The 19,417-nt window shown below is 41.9% G+C and overlaps 1 protein-coding gene across 4 annotated transcripts in view; it reads right to left on the bottom strand.

Annotated features, from left to right (window-relative positions):
* Positions 1-2,817: 2,817 nt before the first annotated feature.
* Positions 2,818-19,417, bottom strand: part of ggt1b (gamma-glutamyltransferase 1b) — a 48,859-nt gene continuing 32,259 nt past the window's right edge. For 3 of the 4 annotated variants that reach the window (XM_061875792.1, XM_061875793.1, XM_061875795.1), the window contains 5 exons: positions 16,472-16,608; positions 11,267-11,454; positions 8,187-8,314; positions 4,944-5,239; positions 2,818-3,274 (listed from right to left, as the gene is read on the bottom strand). In XM_061875792.1, coding sequence (XP_061731776.1) covers positions 3,128-3,274; positions 4,944-5,239; positions 8,187-8,314; positions 11,267-11,454; positions 16,472-16,608 — 896 coding nt within the window. In that variant the 3' untranslated portion in view covers positions 2,818-3,127. The remainder of the gene's footprint in view (positions 3,275-4,943; positions 5,240-8,186; positions 8,315-11,266; positions 11,455-16,471; positions 16,609-19,417) is intronic. The other variant, XM_061875794.1, reaches the window with a different exon arrangement.

The following is a 19,417-nucleotide window of genomic DNA, read 5'->3' as shown; positions in this document are numbered from 1 at the left end:
TACTGTAACGTATTATTTTCGGGTCTCCCCATGTCTAGCATTAAAAGATTACAGTTGGTACAAAATGCGGCTGCTAGACTTTTGACAAGAACAAGAAAGTTTGATCACATTACGCCTGTACTGGCTCACCTGCACTGGCTTCCTGTGCACTTAAGATGTGACTTTAAGGTTTTACTACTTACGTATAAAATACTACACGGTCTAGCTCCATCCTATCTTGCCGATTGTATTGTACCATATGTCCCGGCAAGAAATCTGCGTTCAAAGGACTCCGGCTTATTAGTGATTCCCAAAGCCCAAAAAAAGTCTGCGGGCTATAGAGCGTTTTCCGTTCGGGCTCCAGTACTCTGGAATGCCCTCCCGGTAACAGTTCGAGATGCTACCTCAGTAGAAGCATTTAAGTCTCACCTTAAAACTCATTTGTATACTCTAGCCTTTAAATAGACTCCCTTTTTAGACCAGTTGATCTGCCGTTTCTTTTCTTTTTCTTCTATGTCCCACTCTCCCTTGTGGAGGGGGTCCGGTCCGGTGGCCATGTACTGCTTGCCTGTGTATCGGCTGGGGACATCTCTGCGATGCTGATCCGCCTCCGCTTGGGATGGTTTTCTGCTGGCTCCGCTGTGAACGGGACTCTCGCTGCTGTGTTGGATCCATTGTGGATTGAACTTTCACAGTATCATGTTAGATCCGCTCGACATCCATTGCTTTCCTCCTCTCTAAGGTTCTCATAGTCATCATTGTCACCGACGTCCCACTGGGTCATTATTGTCACCGATGTCCCACTGGGTGTGAGTTTTCCTTGCCCTTATGTGGGCCTACCGAGGATGTCGTGGTGGTTTGTGCAGCCCTTTGAGACACTAGTGATTTAGGGCTATATAAGTCAACATTGATTGATTGATTGATTGAATTAATAATGGAAAAGTCAAAGTAGAAAGATGGAGTTGGGAAGCTTTAGCCTTTAGCCACACAAACACACGGTGATTCCTTGTTTAAAATTCCCAGAGGTGAAGCTTTCCTATGGATCACAGCGGTCACCCGAACATGGATCCCGACCAAATGTCAACCAGCAATTTTCGGTGAGAAAATTGTGGTTAAAAGTCGCCACTTACCGGAGATCAGCTGAGCTTGTGTCGTCCATACAGCTGCCGTCGGCCTCAGGACACCCGTGGGCACACACCTCCGACTATCAGGTACTGTTAATCTCACTAAAACACTAGCAACACAATAGAAAGATAAGGGATTTCCCAGAATTATCCTAGTAAATGTGTCTAAAAATATCTGAATCCTGTTGCGATCTGCTGCTCGGATCTGTACATATTCGGGTTTATTGTTCCATTTTAGTATCATTTTAGTTGTTTAAACGCCTTTATTTCCTGTTTAGTCCGTCACCATGGTAGCTCATTAGTTCACCTGCCCCTTGTTATCTACGCACACCTGTTTTTCTTCTAATCACCTCCCTTATTTAAACCCGCAATTTTTCGTTATTCATCCTCGGATCCTAACAGTGACGACTCTCATCCTTCGTATGTATTTTCTCGCTAGCTCTTACGCTAGGCCACTTTATATTCCAGCTTTCATGCTGAATTTTTTTATGTTTACTCTTTTGTGTCCTCGTACCAAGTTTGACTTTTCCTTGTGTTTATCCTAGCTTTCAGGCTAGCATCTTTTGTTTACCTTTTCTCTTTACACCAGTGTTTTTGTTTCCAGCCTTTTTATTATTAAATAAATACCTTTATCTTACCTACGCTGTGTTCTGCTTCGACGCATCCACGGGAAAACAACACCGGCATTACCATGCCGAAGAAGAGTCCTCACAAATCCGTCCCAATGTAATTGCGTTTATTTATTTTTTTAATTTGATTTTTTTTTTTTTTTTTTAGTCCGTCGCTATCAATATCCTCAAACACGAATCTTTCATCCTCGGTTAAATTAATGGGGAAATTGTCGTTTTCTCGGTCTAAATAGCTGTTTTTGTTGGAGGCTCCCATTATAAACAATGTGAGGATGTTGGGTGACGTCATCGTCTGCGACTTCCGGTAAAGGCAGGGCTTTTCTGTTAGCAAACGAAAGTTGCGAATTTTATCGTCGATGTTCTCTACTAAATCCTTTCAGCAAAAATATGGCAATATCGTGAAATGAACAAGTATGACACATAGAATGGACCTGCTATCCCCGTTTAAATAAGAACATCTCATTTCAGTAGGCCTTTACTGGTAAGAAGTATTTTATTTATTGTTGGTTAGCTTCAGAATAACAATGTTATTAAAAAGAATAAGAGACTTATTATACTCTAAAAATGTTGGTCTTACTTAAAAATGCACTCATTTAGTTGTATTCAGTCTTAAAAAATCGCATTTCAGTAGGCCTTTAATGGTAAGAAGTATTTTATTTATTGTTGGTTAGCTTCAGAATAACAATGTTATTAAAAAGGACTTATTGTACACTAAAAATGTTGGTCTTACTTAAAAATGCACTCATTTAGTTGTATTCAGTCTTAAAAATCGCATTTCAGTAGGCCTTTAATGGTAAGAAGTATTTTATTTATTGTTGGTTAGCTTCAGAATAACAATGTTATTAAAAAACATAAGAGAATTATTATACTCTAAAAATGTTGGTCTTACTTAAAAATGCACTCATTTAGTTGTATTCAGTCTTAAAAAAAGTATTATATGGCTCTCACGGAAATACTTTTCAAAATATTTGGCTTGTATGGCTCTCTCGGCCAAAAAGGTTCCCGACCCCAGGTCCGAGCAAACACGGCAAATCGGAGGTCCCAAGGTTGGCGATACGGTCCGAGCAAACACGGCAAAGAGCAGCTTGAATATCACCATGTCACCTTTTTAATTGACAGCTGTATCGATTTACAAAATCATAAATAGCGAGGAATCGTACACTTCTTGCGATTGGACACAAGGTGGCAGTGTTTGAAGCGTTCACAGTCCGATCAAGATACAGCAGATAAAAGACTTTTTCGTTGTTGTTTTTGGTTGTGTTTGCTAAAAGATGGTCTGGCTAACAAGCCTGTTAAGTGTCATGTGTTAAGTCTCCAGTGTTTGTTAGTTAGTTGCTACACAGTAGCCACTCTCCGGCTGTTATTTAAGCTCACATCTACGGCACAAGAGGGACCTCAGTAGCCCGCGGCGTACGACCACTTGCGAGGGTCCGACTCGGCGTGGAGGCCGTCGTCGTGACGAACCACCGCCTGCACCACCGCTCCCGTCGAGCTGAGGTACGACGTCTCGTGGTTCTTCTCCGCCAAAGCGGCCATGATGTTCTGCCAGGAAAGAGAACCGATTAGCATCAAGTTATTAGCATTTCACTTTTTCCCTTATATGGAAATATGACTTCTAAAAATGTCCATAGAGACCCTGGACGTGGTTTGGACAAGGAGTGGACTTTGGAAGGTCTAAAAAAAAATGTTACACTATTAAATGGAGTAAAGTCAAACACTAGTGCCAGGCGGGAAACCAGCACATAATAGAGTGAGAGTCCAGTCCATAGTAGATCTACCATAATACTGTGAGAGTAGAGTCCATAGTGGATCTAACATAATAGTGTGAGAGTCCAGTCCATAGTGGATCTAACATAATAGTGTGAGAGTCCAGTCCATAGTGGATCTAACATAATAGTGTGAGAGTCCGGTCCATAGTGGATCTAACATAATAGTGTGAGAGTCCGGTCCATAGTGGATCTAACATAATAGTGTGAGAGTAGAGTCCAAAGTGGATCTAACATAGTGAGAGTCCAGTCCATAGTGGATCTAACATAATAGTGGGAGTCCAGTCCATAGTAGATCTAACATAAAAGTGAGAGTCCAGTCCATAGTAGATCTACCATAATACTGTGAGAGTAGAGTCCATAGTGGATCTAACATAATAGTGTGAGAGTCCAGTCCATAGTGGATCTAACATAATAGTGTGAGAGTCCAGTCCATAGTGGATCTAACATAATAGTGTGAGAGTCCGGTCCATAGTGGATCTAACATAATAGTGTGAGAGTCCGGTCCATAGTGGATCTAACATAATAGTGTGAGAGTAGAGTCCAAAGTGGATCTAACATAGTGAGAGTCCAGTCCATAGTGGATCTAACATAATAGTGTGAGTCCAGTCCATAGTAGATCTAACATAAAAGTGAGAGTCCAGTCCATAGTGGATCTAACATAATAGTGAGAGTCCAGTCCGTAGTGGATCTAACATAATAGAGTGAGAGTCCAGTCCATAGTGGATCTAACATAATAGTGTGAGAGTCCAGTCCATAGTGGATCTAACATAATAGTGAGAGTCCAGTCCATAGTAGATCTACCATAATACTGTGAGAGTAGAGTCCATAGTGGATCTAACATAATAGTGTGAGAGTCCAGTCCATAGTGGATCTAACATAATAGTGTGAGAGTCCAGTCCATAGTGGATCTAACATAATAGTGTGAGAGTCCGGTCCATAGTGGATCTAACATAATAGTGTGAGAGTCCGGTCCATAGTGGATCTAACATAATAGTGTGAGAGTAGAGTCCAAAGTGGATCTAACATAGTGAGAGTCCAGTCCATAGTGGATCTAACATAATAGTGGGAGTCCAGTCCATAGTAGATCTAACATAAAAGTGAGAGTCCAGTCCATAGTGGATCTAACATAATAGTGAGAGTCCAGTCCGTAGTGGATCTAACATAATAGAGTGAGAGTCCAGTCCATAGTGGATCTAACATAATAGTGTGAGAGTCCAGTCCATAGTGGATCTAACATAATAGTGAGAGAGTCCAGTCCATAGTGGATCGAACATAATAGTCCAGTCTATAGTGGGGTCAGGCGGGGATGGTCTTGGGTGGAGACAAGTCAGCAGCACCTAGACGTCCCCAACTGATCCACAGTCCATCCCGGGTCCCGACTTAGAACAGCTATTACATCATCTGTGGACAACTCCAACGTTATTTCATGGTGTTGCGCTCACTCTGTCAAAGTCGTGCTCGGCGACGGTGTGGTTGGGACTCAGCTGGTTGTGCAACCTGGGATCCCACACGGCTTTCTTCAAGTCGTAGTCAAAGAACAGCGCCTTCAGAATCACCTGGAAGACGCACGGCGGAGTCATGTGATCGGCGTCCTCGCGCTTTTTAACGGCTTCACCGCGCCTCACCTGAGCGATGGAGGTCGTGATCTTGGTGCCTCCCGAGCCGCCCACCACCATCTTGACTCGGCCCTTTTTGTCGAAGATGATGGTTGGACACATGGAGGACATGGGTCTTTTCCCTTTGGAGCAGTACATGTACCTTTACCTTGCAATATCCGGGAAACATTCATTGATTGACTAACTAACACATTTTCTGAGTTAGTGCTGCAAGGGGTTCTGGGTATTTGTTCTGTTGTGTGACGGTGCTGATGTTCTCCCGAAATGTGTTTGTCATTCTTGTTTGGTGTGGGTTCACAGTGTGGCGCATATTCTTTAACAGTGTTAAAGTCTAAAACAGGGGTCACCAACCTTTTTGAAACCAAGAGCTACTTCTTGGGTACTGATTAATGCGAAGGGCTACCAGTTTGATACACACTTAAATAAATTGTATTTCTGTCTGTCATTCCGTCGTAGAATATTTTCTTTTTACGGAAGATTTTTTTGTAGAGAATAAATGATGAAAAAAACACTTTGTTGGACAATTTTAAAGAGGAGAAAAAACACGAAAAAAAATTTAAATTAGGTTTTGAAACAGTTTATCTTCAATTTTGACTCTTTAAAATTCCAAATTCTACAGAAAAAAAGAAGAGAAAAAATATATTTTTGAAAAAATAAAAAAAATAATTTATGGAACATCATTAGTAATTTTCCTGATTAAAATTAATTTTAGAATTTTGATGACATTTTTTAAATAGGTTAGAATCCAATCTGCACTTTATTAGAAAATATAACAAATTGGACCAAGCTATATTTCTAACAAAGACAAATCATTATTTCTTCTAGATTTTCCAGAACAAAAATTTTAAAAGAAATTCAAAAGACTTTGAAATAAGATTTAAATTTGATTCTACAGATTTTCTAGATTGGCCTGAATATTTTTTTTTAATTTTAATCATAAGTTTTGAAGAAATATTTCACAAATACCGGGCGGTTTAGCTCGGTTGGCAGAGTGGTCGTGCCAGCAATTTGAGGGTTGCAGGTTCGATTCCCGCTTCCGCCACCCTAGTCACTGCCGTTGTGCCCTTGGGCAAGACACTTTACCCACCGGCTCCAAGTGCCACCCACACTGGTTTAAAAATGTAACTTAGATATTGGGTTTCACTATGTAAAGCGCTTTGAGTCACTAGAGAAAAAGCGCTATATAAATATAATTCACTTCACTATTCGTCGAAAAAACAGAAGCTAAAATGAAGAATTAAATTAAAACTTATTTATTATTCTTTGCAATTAAAAAAAATACTTAAACATTGATTTAAATTGTCAGGAAAGAAGAGGAAGGAATTTAAAAAGTTATATGTGTTTAAAAAACCTAAAATCATTTTTAAGGTTGTATTTTTCCTCTAAAATTGTCTTTCTGAAAGTTATAAGAAGCAAATTAAAAAAAATCAATGAATTTATTCAAACAAGTGAAGACCAAGTCTTTAAAATATTTTCTTGGATTTTCAAATTCTATTTGAGAATTAAAAATGTTGAGCAAAGCGAGACCAGCTTGCTAGTAAATATATAAAATTTAAAAAATAGAGGTAGCTCACTGGTAAGTGCTGCTATTTGAGCTATTTTTAGAACAGGCCAGCGGGCGACTCATCTGGTCCTTAAAAAAATACTAAAAAATACTTAAACATTGATTTAAATTGTCAGGAAAGAAGAGGAAGGAGTTGAAAAGGTAAAAAGGTATATGTCTTTAAAAATCCTAAAATCATTTTATAGGTTGTATTTTTTCTCTATAATTATCTTTCTGAAAGTTATAAGAAGCAAATAAAAAAAAAATCAATGAATTTATTTAAACAAGTGAAGACCAAGTCTTTAAAATATTTTCTTGGATTTTTTCAAATTCTATTTGAGTTTTGTCTCTCTTTAGAATTAAAAATGTCGAGCAAAGCGAGACCAGCTTGCTAGTAAATAAATAAAATGTAAAAAATAGAGGCAGCTCACTGGTAAGTGCTGCTATTTGAGTTATTTTTAGAACAGGCCAGCGGGCGACTCATCTGGTCCTTAAAAAAATACTAAAACATACTTAAACATTGATTTAAATTGTCAGGAAAGAAGAGGAAGGAGTTGAAAAGGTAAAAAGGTATATGTCTTTAAAAATCCTAAAATCATTTTTAAGGTTGTATTTTTTCCTCTAAAATTGTCTTTCTGAAAGTTATAAGAAGCAAATAAAAAAAAATCAATGAATTTATTCAAACAAGTGAAGACCAAGTCCTTAAAATATTTTTCTTGGATTTTCAAATTCTATTTGAGTTTTTTCTCTTTTAGAATTAAAAATGTCAAGCAAATAGAGACCAGCTTGCTAGTAAATAAATAAAATGTAAAAAATAGAGGCAGCTCACTGGTAAGTGCTGCTATTTGAGCTATTTTTAGAACAGGCCAGCGGGCGACTCATCTGGTCCTTAAAAAAATACTAAAAAATACTTAAACATTGATTTAAATTGTCAGGAAAGAAGAGAAAGGAATTGAAAAGGTAAAAAGGTATATGTGTTTAAAAATCTCAAAATCATTTTATAGGTTGTATTTTTTCTCTATAATTATCTTTCTGAAAGTTATAAGAAGCAAATTTAAAAAAAATCAATGAATTTATTCAAACAAGTGAAGACCAAGTCTTTAAAATATTTTCTTGGATTTTCAAATTCTATTTGAGTTTTTTCTCTTTTAGAATTAAAAATGTCAAGCAAATAGAGACCAGCTTGCTAGTAAATAAATAAAATTTAAAAAATAGAGGCAGCTCACTGGTAAGTGCTGCTATTTGAGCTATTTTTAGAACAGGCCAGCGGGCGTCTCATCTGGTCCTTACGGGCGACCTGGGCATCGCGTTGGTGACCCCTGCTCTAAACATTAAAATACAGTCGCCTAGTAGCCCTATGTATTCATTAAAAACAAGGTCGAGATTTTATTTACAAGTAATATAACATGAAACACAGTTTGAACAGTAACACTGTTTTAATAGGAAAATACGACCCTGTACTTTAATCAAGCGTACCACTAGATGGAGCCCACAATGACCTACGGGACTTGGTCTGGGACACTGACCTGGCCGGATGAAGTTGCTGGGCGAAGGCGGCACTCCAAAGCCGTTGGTGATGAGCGGCGAGCTGAAGTCGTCCATCTCGTTGTTGAGGAGAATTCCCGTTGACCTCGACATGACTTTGGAGCCAAAACTGCGCAGGAAACAACAGTCAAGACCTCGAACTTCGGGGGTGTGAAAAAGAAAAAGAATATCGAACACCAAACTGCGCCCAAGACCCAACCCCCGGGCTGATGAATTTAGGTTGTCCTGAAGAATTTAGAGGTAATCCTTCCTCTTCTTCATTGTCTTATGTACTCTCTGTAAAGCACCAGTTCCAAAACAGGTCCAGAGCATAATACTAGCACCACCATGCTGGACTGTAGGGTTGTATATACTAACCCTGTTTCCATATGAGTTGGGAAATTGTGTTAGATGTAAATATAAACAGAATACAATGATTTGCAAATCATTTTCAACCCATATTCAGTTGAATGCACTAAAAAGACACGATATTTGATTTTTTGCAAATAATAATTAACTTAGAATTTCATGGCTGCAACACGTGCCAAAGTAGTTGGGAAAGGGCATGTTCACCACTGTGTTACATCACCTTTTCTTTTAACAACACTCAATAAACGTTTGGGAACTGAGGAAACTAATTGTTGAAGCTTTGAAAGTGGAATTCTTTCCCATTCTTGTTTTATGTAGAGCTTCAGTCGTTCAACAGTCCGGGGTCTCCGCTGTCGTATTTTACGCTTCATAATGCGCCACACATTTTCCATGGGAGACATGTCTGGACTGCAGGCGGGCCAGGAAAGTACCCGCACTCTTTTTTTACGAAGCCAGGCTGAATGTGGCATTGTCCTGTTGAAATAAGCAGGGGCGTCCATGAAAAAGATGGCGCTTAGATGGCAGCATATGTTGTTCCAAAACCTTTATGTACCTTTCAGCATTAATGGTGCCTTCACAGATGTGTAAGTTACCCATGCCTTGGGCACTAATGCACCCCCATACCATCACAGATGCTAGCTTCTGAACTTTGCGTCGATAACAGCTTGGATGGTTCGCTTCCCCTTTGGTCCGGATAACTCTGATGTAGAATATTTCCAAAAAATAATTTGAAATGTGGACTCGTCAGACCACAGAACACTTTTCCACTTTGCATCAGTCCATCTTAGATGATCTCAGGCCCAGAGAAGCCGGCGGCGTTTGTGGATGTTGTTGATAAATGGCTTTTGCTTTGCATAGTAGAGCTTTAACTTGCACTTACAGATGTGGTGACCAACTGTGTTTAGTGACGGTGGTTTTCTGAAGTGTTCCTGAGCCCATGTGGTGATATCCTTTAGATGTCGGTTTTTGATACAGTGCCGTCTGAGGGATCGAAGGTCACGGTCATTCAATGTTGGTTTCCGGCCATGCCGCTTACGTGGAGTGATTTCTCCAGATTCTCTGAACCTTTTGATGATATTATGGAGCGTAGATGTTGAAATCCCTAAATTTCATGCAATTGCACTTTGAGAAACGTTTTTTCGTAAACTGTTTGACTATTTGCTCACACAGGTGTGGACAAAGGGGTGTACCTCGCCTCATCCTTTCTTGTGAAAGACTGAGCATTTTTTGAGAAGCTGTTTTTATACCCAATCATGGCACCCACCTGTTCCCAATTAGCCTGCACACCTGTGGGGTGTTCCAAATAAGTGTTTGATGAGCATTCCTCAACTTTATCAGTATTTATTGCCACCTTTCCCAACTTCTTTGTCACGTGTTGCTGGCATCAAATTCTAAAGTTAATGATTGTTTGCAAAAAAAAGATAAAGTTTATCAGTTTGAACATCAAATATGTTGTCTTTGTAGCATATTCAACTGAATATGGGTTGAAAATGATTTGCAAATCATTGTATTCTGTTTATATTTACATCAAACACAATTTCCCAACTCATATGGAAACGGGGTTTGTATTTGTTGTGTGTTTAATGTTTGGGTAGAATTTCATTAAACAAACCAGTTTTTGTTTAAGTAATACAAAGATGTATCAGAGCTGTTTATCTATTTTATGGAGGAATGTAGTTATGAATAGAAGAGGCACCCAATCTTATTAAAAAAGTATTGATTTTGATTTGAATCGTTAGCCCCCAGAATTGAGTGGAATCAAATGGCCGGAGACGAACAGTCCTAGTAAAAATGCGCTGCAGGTTAATAAATCCATCCATCCATCCATCCATCTTCCTCCGCTTATCCGAGGTCGGGTCGCGGGGGCAGCAGCCTAAGCAGGGAAGCCCAGACTTCCTTCTCCCCAGCCACTTGGTCTAGCTCTTCCCGGGGGATCCCGAGGCGTTCCCAGGCCAGCCGGGAGACATAGTCTTCCCAACGTGTCCTGGGTCTTCCCCGTGGCCTCCTACCGGTTGGACGTGCCCTAAACACCTCCCTAGGGAGGCGTTCAGGTGGCATCCTGACCAGATGCCCGAACCACCTCATCTGGCTCCTCTCGATGTGGAGGAGCAGCGGCTTTACTTTGAGTTCCTCCCGGATGACAGAGCTTCTCACCCTATCTCTAAGGGAGAGACCTGGAAACTCATTTCGGCCGCTTGTACCCGTGATCTTATCCTTTCGGTCATGACCCAAAGCTCATGACCATAGGTGAGGATGGGAACGTAGATCGACCGGTAAATTGAGAGCTTTGCCTTCCGGCTCAGCTCCTTCTTCACCACAAACGGATCGGTACAACGTCCGCATTACTGAAGACGCCGCACCGATCCGCCTGTCGATCTCACGATCCACTCTTCCCTCACTCGTGAAAAAGACTCCTAGGTACTTGAACTCCTCCACTTGGGGCAGGGTCTCCTCCCCAACCCGGAGATGGCATTCCACCCTTTTCCGGGCAAGAACCATGGACTCGGACTTGGAGGTGCTGATTCTCATTCCGGTCGCTTCACACTCGGCTGCGAACCGATCCAGTGAGAGCTGAAGATCCCGGTCAGATGAAGCCATCAGGACCACATCATCCGCAAAAAGCAGAGACCTAATCCCGCGGTCACCAAACCGGAACCCCTCAACGCCTTGACTGCGCCTAGAAATTCTGTTCAGGTTAATAAAGTGGTCCTACAATTGGTTGATGGTGCTTGTGGCCGCCACTGCGCTGCCGTCCTCCGCCACCACGGAGAGGTGTGAGGTCCCGTGGTCGTCCGGCAGGTAAAACTCCGGCTCGTAGTAACTCATATGGTGGGTCGTGTCATCCGTGATCTTTCCCCGGATGTCGTCGGCGTAGTTCTGCGAGGTGATGTTCTGGATGAGCTATGCAGAGAGAGAGAGAGAGCGAGAGGGAGGTCATCTCCTCAAAGCACAACAAATATTGGTACCCTATTTCCTTGAATTGCCGCCGGGTATATAGTATGCGCCTGACTAGAATTACTGCCGGGTCAAACTCGTTTCGCAAAATAATTAGCGCATGCTTAGCATTACCGCCGGCTCAGGATTAACGCCGGGTCAAACTCGTTTCGCAAAATATTATTTTTATTAGCGCATGTCTAGAATTTCCACCGGGTCAAACTCGTCACGTCACGACTGACACTTCACCTGTCATCATTTTCAAAATGGAGGAGGCTGATTTCAATCATTTGAAATCGCATAAAGGGAAGAAGATTAAAGGGGAACATTATCACCAAACCTATGTAAGTGTCAATATATACCTTGATGGTGCAGAAAAAAGACCGTATATTTTTTTACCGATTTCCGAAATCTAAATGGGTGAATTTAGGCGAATTAAACGCCTTTCTGTTTATCGGTCTTTTTGCGATGACGTCAGAACGTGACGTCACCGAGGTAATACAGTCGCCATTTTCATTTTCAACACATTGTAAACACCGGGTCTCAGCTCTGTTATTTTTTTCGTTTTTTCGACAATTTTTTGGAACTTTGGAGACATCATGCCTCGTGGGTGTGTTGTCGGAGGGTGTAACAACACTAACAGGGAGGGATTCAAGTTGCACCACTGGCCCGAAGATGCCAAAGTGTCTGCCGCCAGACCCCCATTGAATGTGCCGGAGTGTCTCCACATTTGACCGGCGGTGCTAAGACAGACATGGCACAGAGATGTATGGATAACCTGCAGATGCATTTGCAACGATAAAGTCAACGAAATCACAAAGGTGAGTTTTGTTGATGTTGACTGCCAGCTAATCGATGCTAAAATGCTACGCTAATCGATGCTAACATTCTATTTACCGGTGGTGCTAAAGCAGACATGGCACAGAGATGTATGGATAACCTGCAGATGCATTTGCAACGATAAAGTCAACAAATTCACAAAGGTGAGTTTTGTTGATGTTGACTGCCAGGTAATCGATGCTAACATGCTACGCTAATCGATGCTAACATGCTATGCTAATCGATGCTAACATGCTATTTAGCGGCGGTGCTAAAGCAGACATGGCACAGAGATGTATGGATAACCTGCAGATGCATTTGCAACTGTATTACGTTTCCTTCCACCCACATTTAATGCGAAACAAACACTTACCAATCGACGGATTTAAGTTGCTCCAGTGTCAAAAGATGCGAAAGTCCTGATCGTTTGGTCCGCACATTTTACCGGCGATGCTAACGCAGCTATTCGGCCATGCTATGGCTATGAATAGCGTCAATAGCTATTCGCTCAATAGCTTCAGTTTCTTCTTCAATATTTTCATACTTCAACCATCTGTTTCAATACATGCGTAATCTGTTGAATCGCTTAAGTCGCTGAAATCCGAGTTTGAATCCGAGCTAATGTCGCTATATCTTGCTGTGGTATTCCCATTGTTTGTTTACATTGGCAGCACTGTGTGACGTCACAGGGAAATGGATAGTGGCATCGCAAATAGCGAAAATCAAGCACTTTAAAGCTTTTCTTAGGGATATTCGAGGACCGGTAAAATTTTGAAAAAATGTTCAAAAAATACAACAAGCCACTGGGAACTGATTTTTATTGTTTTTAACCCTTTTGAAATTGTGATAATGTTCCCCTTTAAGAGCTATTCAGTAGGATTTAAGGTCCAAGCTATTGAATATGCTGAAAAGAACAGTAAGCAGCTATGTTTTATTAATATACCGTAGCTGCGTGTGTCAAATATGAGTCATTAAATGACTCCCGCCTCCTGGTGGTAGAGGGCGCTAGTGATCCTTCTTGCGACTACTTGGCTGCAGAAGAAGTGACAAGCAGCAGGAATGAGTTTTTCCCTCTCGCTTGCACTTTTAACATGGAGGATTACATATCTAAAATCAAACAGTTTTCTAAACTGGACTTTCAATGGAAGCAGGAGGTGATAAAGGAAGATCTCCATCGAGACGGGGAGACTTTTAAAACTGAAGAAAGATAAGGAAGACTTCTATAGACAAGTTATCGATGCTTTTGATCAGAAGGAGCTGCCCATGGACTTCATTTATAAGTAAAGGTAAGACCATAATAACGTTTTTTTTAATTAAATGTGGTTTTCATGATGGTATCCTTACATCACACGCAAATTTATAAGCGCAGGCCTAAATTTACCACATGCCTTTGGTAAGCGCCGGAGTGAGAAGAGGTTTTGTATTTATTGGCGCCCCGGCGGCAATTCAAGGAAATATTATATTTCAAAATAAAAGTGTCAGTCATCCGCCCTCCAGGGGATTGCAGGAGAACTTCAAGAGAAAGTCAAGGGAACCCAAACCCTTAATTTTAACCTCGAGGGTGTCTTTTTGATCAGAATGATGCTGGCGGGAGGATGTAAGCACGGGATGTATCCTACCTGCAAAACTACTTCACAGAAGAAGGAGTACTATTATAATGCATTTGATTTTAGTGTTGCGTCTCAAAATAGGTGTATCGTCACCACCTGTGACATCACACCCTGACTTATTTGGAGTTTTTGGGTGTTTTCCTACATGTAGTGTTTTAGTTCGTGTCTTGCGCTCCTATTTTTGTGTTGATCGTCATGTACGGATGTACTTTGTGGACGCCGTCTGCTCCACACGCCGTAAGTCTTTGCTGTCGTCCAGCGTTCTGTTTTTGTTTACATTGCAGCCAGTTCAGTTTTAGCTTCGTTTTTGCATAGCTTTCCCTAAGCTTTGCCTTTTCTTAGCCTCATTAAGCGTTAGATAGCTTTTCACCTGCAAACCATGGTCGTCGTTCCTGACATCTACAGAGCGGTTAACTATTTGCTGCCACCTACTGATATGGAAGAGTATTACACGGCCGAGGTCTAGACAGCACCAACACTCAACAACGGCACATCTGCGGATTATAATTACTGGTTTGCAAAAAATACTCTTAACCCAATTAGGTGAAATGACATAATCTCCTACGGCACACCAAACAATATCTCACGGTACACGAGTGTGCCGCGGCACAGTGGTTGAAAATTCATGACTTTTTCCAAACATTCCAATTTTGTGATGCACTTTCCTAACTAGAACAGTGATTCTCGGACTGTGGTACGCGCACATCAAGTGAGAAGCGCTTCAATCAAATATTTCAACACAGTGTTACTGTTCAAACGGTGTGCAATGTCACAGCGGCCAGACACACTGCATATACGCGTTAAATAAAAACTCTGCCTTGTTTTAATGCATACTTAGGCCTACTGCGCTACTGTGTTTTAATTGTGGTCATTACGGTGGTACTTGGAGAGCCAAGTTTGAGAATCACTGAACTACAAACCCCGTTTCCATATGAGTTGGGAAATTGTGTTAGATGTAAATATAAACAGAATACAATGATTTGCAAATCCTTTTCAACCCATATTCAGTTGAATATGCTACAAAGACAACATATTTGATGTTCAAACTGATAAACATTTTTTTTTTTTGCAAATAATCATTAACTTTAGAATTTGATGCCAGCATCACCGGACAAAGAAGTTGGGAAAGGTGGCAATAAATACTGATAAAGTTGAGGGATGCTCATCAAACACTTATTTGGAACATCCCACAGGTGTGGAGGCTAATTGGGAACAGGTGGGTGCCATGATTGGGTATAAAAACAGCTTCCCCAAAAAATGCTCAGTCTTTCACAAGAAAGGATGGGGCGAGGTACACCCCTTTGTCCACAACTGCGTGAGCAAATAGTCAAACAGTTTAAGAACAACGTTTCTCAAAGTGCAATTGCAAGAAATTTAGGGATTTCAACATCTACGCTCCATAATATCATCAAAAGGTTCAGAGAATCTGGAGAAATCACTCCACGTAAGCGGCATGGCCGGAAACCATCATTGAATAAACCGTGACCTTCGATCCTTCAGACGGCACTGTATCAAAAACAGACATCAAACTCTAAAGGATATCACCACATGGGCTCAGGAACACTTCAGAAAACCACTGTCACTAAATACAGTTGGTCACAACATCTGTAAGTGCAAGTTAAAGCTCTACTTTGCAAAGCGAAAGCCATTTATCAACAACATCCAGAAACGCCGCCGGCTTCTCTGGGCCCGAGATCATTTAAAATGGACTGATGCAAAGTGGAAAAGTGTTCTGTGGTCTGACGAGTCCACATTTCAAATTGTTTTTGGAAATATTCGACATCGTGTCATCTGGACCAAAGGTGGAAGTGAACCATCCAGACGGTTATCAACGCAAAGTTGAAAAGCCAGCATCTGTGATGGTATGGGGGTGCATTAGTGCCCAAGGCATGGGTAACTTACACATCTGTGAAGGCACCATTAATGCTGAAAGGTACATACAGGTTTTGGAGCAACATCTAAGCGCTATCTTTTTCATGGACGCCCCTGCTTATTTCAGCAAGACAATGCCAAGCCACATTCAGCACGTGTCACAACAGCGTGGCTTCGTAAAAAAAAGAGTGCAGGTACTTTCCTGGCCCACATACAGTCCAGACCTGTCTCCCATGCAAAATGTGTGGCGCATTATGAAGCGTAAAATACGACAACGGAGACCCCGGACTGTTGAACGACTGAAGCTCTACATAAAACAAGAATGGGAAAGAATTCCACTTTCAAAGCTTCAACAATTATTTTCCTCAGTTCCCAAACGTTTATTGAGTGTTGTTAAAAGAAAAGGTGATGTAACACAGTGGTGAACATGCCCTTTCCCAACTACTTTAGCAACTTAGTTAATGATTATTTGCAACAAAAAAAATTAAGTTTATGAGTTTGAACATCAAATATGTTGTCTTTGTAGTGCATTCTACTGAATATGGGTTGAAAAGGATTTGCAAATCATTGTATTCCGTTTATATTTACATCTAACACAATTTCCCAACTCATATGGAAACGGGGTTTGTACATTCTGCTGAAGCTTGATAGTAAGGAGAAGCAGTGCAGGGCGGGAAGCTCACATTGGTGATGTTGAGGTACGCCGGGTCTCCCAACAAGCTCCTTTTTGCGTAGGCGAAGCGAAAGGCCTCGATGACGCGGTGGTACGTCAGGACCTTGGCGTCGCTGCTGGCCACGCTGTCGGCCGTCAAGTTGTACCCTGCGGAGAGTGAAAACCGTTCAGGTCCGAGCTTCTGTGGCGTCATCAAACTCAGGTGAGGGTGAACTCCAGCTCGATTTCGACCCAGGCTTGGCAGCGTGTGGGTTTATTTCCGCCAAGGGCACGGCTGAGGTCGGCCGGGCTTCATTCTGACGGCTTTCTACCGTCAAGGCCGAGCCGGGAATGCAGTTTTAGGGAGGGCTGCCATGTCGGGCCACCGCAGCTCCGACCGTGTCCAATTAGAGCTAAATTGGCCAGATTAGAGCTGGTGTGTGTGGGAGCAGAAGAAGCTTCAAAGAAATGAATAATTACATCGCAACTCATCTAGGCCTCAGATACTGAAAAGGAGCTGAGGCTGAGATGGTCACTGTTTGATTATTGCACTGTCAGTAATGTTTGCGCAATATGTTTAATATTTTGCTTGTACTTTTCCTTAAGTCAGGGGTCGGCAACCCAAAACGTTGAAAGAGCCATATTGGACCAGAAATACAAAAAAACTAATCCGTCAGGAGGCGCAAAAAAATTAAAATCCATATTTATACGGCAGGGGTAGGGAACCTATGGCTCTAGAGCCAGATGTGGCTCTTTTAATGACTGCATCTGGCTCTCTGATAAATCTTAGCAGACATTGCTTAACGCGATAAGTAATGAATAATTCCGCTGGTAATCACAGTGTCAAAAATAACGTTCAAAATATAAAACATTCTCATGCATTTTTATCCATCCATCCGGTTTCTGCCGCACCTGTTCAAGAAGTCGCATTAATGTAAAGTATTTTATTTATTGTTGGTTAGCTTCAGAATAACAGTGTTATTAAAAAGAATAAGAGACTTAAAACTTAAAACTCATCTGTATACTCTAGCCTTTAAATAGACCTCCTTTTTAGACCAGTTGATCTGCCGCTTCTTTTCTTTCTCCTATGTCCCCCCCCCCCCCTCGTGGAGGGGGTCCGGTCCGATGACCATGGATGAAGTACTGGCTGTCCAGAGTCGAGACCCAGGATGGACCGCTCGTCGGGACCCAGGATGGACCGCTCGCCTGTGTATCGGTTGGGGACATCTCTACGCTGCTGATCCGCCTCCGCTTGAGATGGTTTCCTGTGGACGGGACTCTCGCTGCTGTTTTGGATCCGCTTGAACTGAACTCTCGCGGCTGTGTTGGAGCCACTATGGATTGAACTTTCACAGTATCATGTTAGACCCGCTCGACATCCATTGCTTTCGGTCCCCTAGAGGGGGGTGGGGGGTTGCCCACATCTGAGGTCCTCTCCAAGGTTTCTCATAGTCAACATTGTCACTGGCGTCCCACTGGATGTGAATTCTCCCTGCCCACTGGGTGTGAGTTTTCCTTGCCCTTTTGTGTTTTCTTCCGAGGATGTTGTAGTCGTAATGATTTGTGCAGTCCTTTGAGACATTTGTGATTTGGGGCTATATAAATAAACATTGATTGATTGATTGATTATTTTACTCTAAAAATGTTGGTGTTACTTAAAAATGCACGCATTTGGTAGTATTCAGTCTTAAAAAAAATATTTAATGGCTCTCACGGAAATACTTTTTAATATATTTGGCATGTATGCTGCACGGTGGCAGAGGGGTTAGTGCATCTGCCTCACAATACGAAGTTCCTGCAGTCCTGGGTTCAAATCCAGCCTCGGGATCTTTCTGTGTGGAGTTTGCATGTTCTCCCCGTGAATGCGTGGGTTCCCTCCGGGTACTCCGGCTTCCTCCCACTTCCAAAGACATGCACCTGGGGATAGGTTGATTGGCAACACTAAATTGGCCCTAGTGTGTGAATGTGAGTGTGAATGTTGTCTGTCTATCTGTGTTGGCCCTGCGATGAGGTGGCGATTTGTCCAGTGTGTACCCCGCCTTCCGCCCGATTGTAGCTGAGATAGGCGCCAGCGCCCCCCGATGGATGGATGGATGGCATGTATGACTCTCTCAGCCAAAAAGGTTCCCGACCCCTGGTATACGGTATAAGTCTTACAATGTAGACCAGTGGTCCCCAACCACCGGGCTGCAGCTCGGTACCGGGCCGTGGTACCGGGCCGTGGTACCGGGCCGTGGCCGCAGAAGAATTTTTTATAACAAAAAAAAAAAAAAAAAAGTGTTTTTTTTTTGTTTTTTTTGGATTAAATCAACATAAAAAACACAATATACACGTACAAATAGTGCACCAACCACAAAAAACTCCCTTTTTCATGACAAAAACGTCCCTTTTTCATGACAAAGAAGAAAAAAAAAAAAAAAAAAAAAAAAAAAAAGGACCTCCCCCCCTCCCCCGGGCCGCGGGACAAATTATTAAGCGTTGACCGGTCCGCGGATACAAAAAGTTTGGGGACCACTGCTGTAGACGACACATGACGTAAGTGTCTATATTAGCTTGAATATCCTACACTGCAAAAAGTCCGTTTTCAAAAACAAGGGGAAAAAAATACAAAAATGAGGGGTATTTTATTGGAACTAAGCAGAATTATTTGCCAATAGGACAAGAAAATGTGGCTTGTCAAGACTTTCCAAAACACGTCAAACTAAAGCTGCAAGCAGCGATGGACGGGACTGACTTTTGCTGGCGTTTCCTGCCTTTACCCATTCAACATATCTTTACCTGCACATTACCTACCTTCCCTGCATCCTGGGGTCACACTGGTGCTTTTTTCTGTCACCCATACACGCTGGTGCTTCCTGCCATTACCGAAACAACATATCTTTACCTGCACGTTACCTACCTTCCCTGCATCCTGGGGTCACACTGGTGCTTCTTTCTGTCACCCATACACGCTGGTGCTTCCTGCCATCACCGAGAC

The sequence above is a fragment of the Nerophis ophidion genome, linkage group LG17 (assembly GCF_033978795.1).
Source record: "Nerophis ophidion isolate RoL-2023_Sa linkage group LG17, RoL_Noph_v1.0, whole genome shotgun sequence".
Classification (NCBI taxonomy): domain Eukaryota; kingdom Metazoa; phylum Chordata; class Actinopteri; order Syngnathiformes; family Syngnathidae; genus Nerophis; species Nerophis ophidion.
Note: the sequence above shows the minus strand (reverse complement) of the source record. Positions and strands in the feature narration are given on the sequence as shown.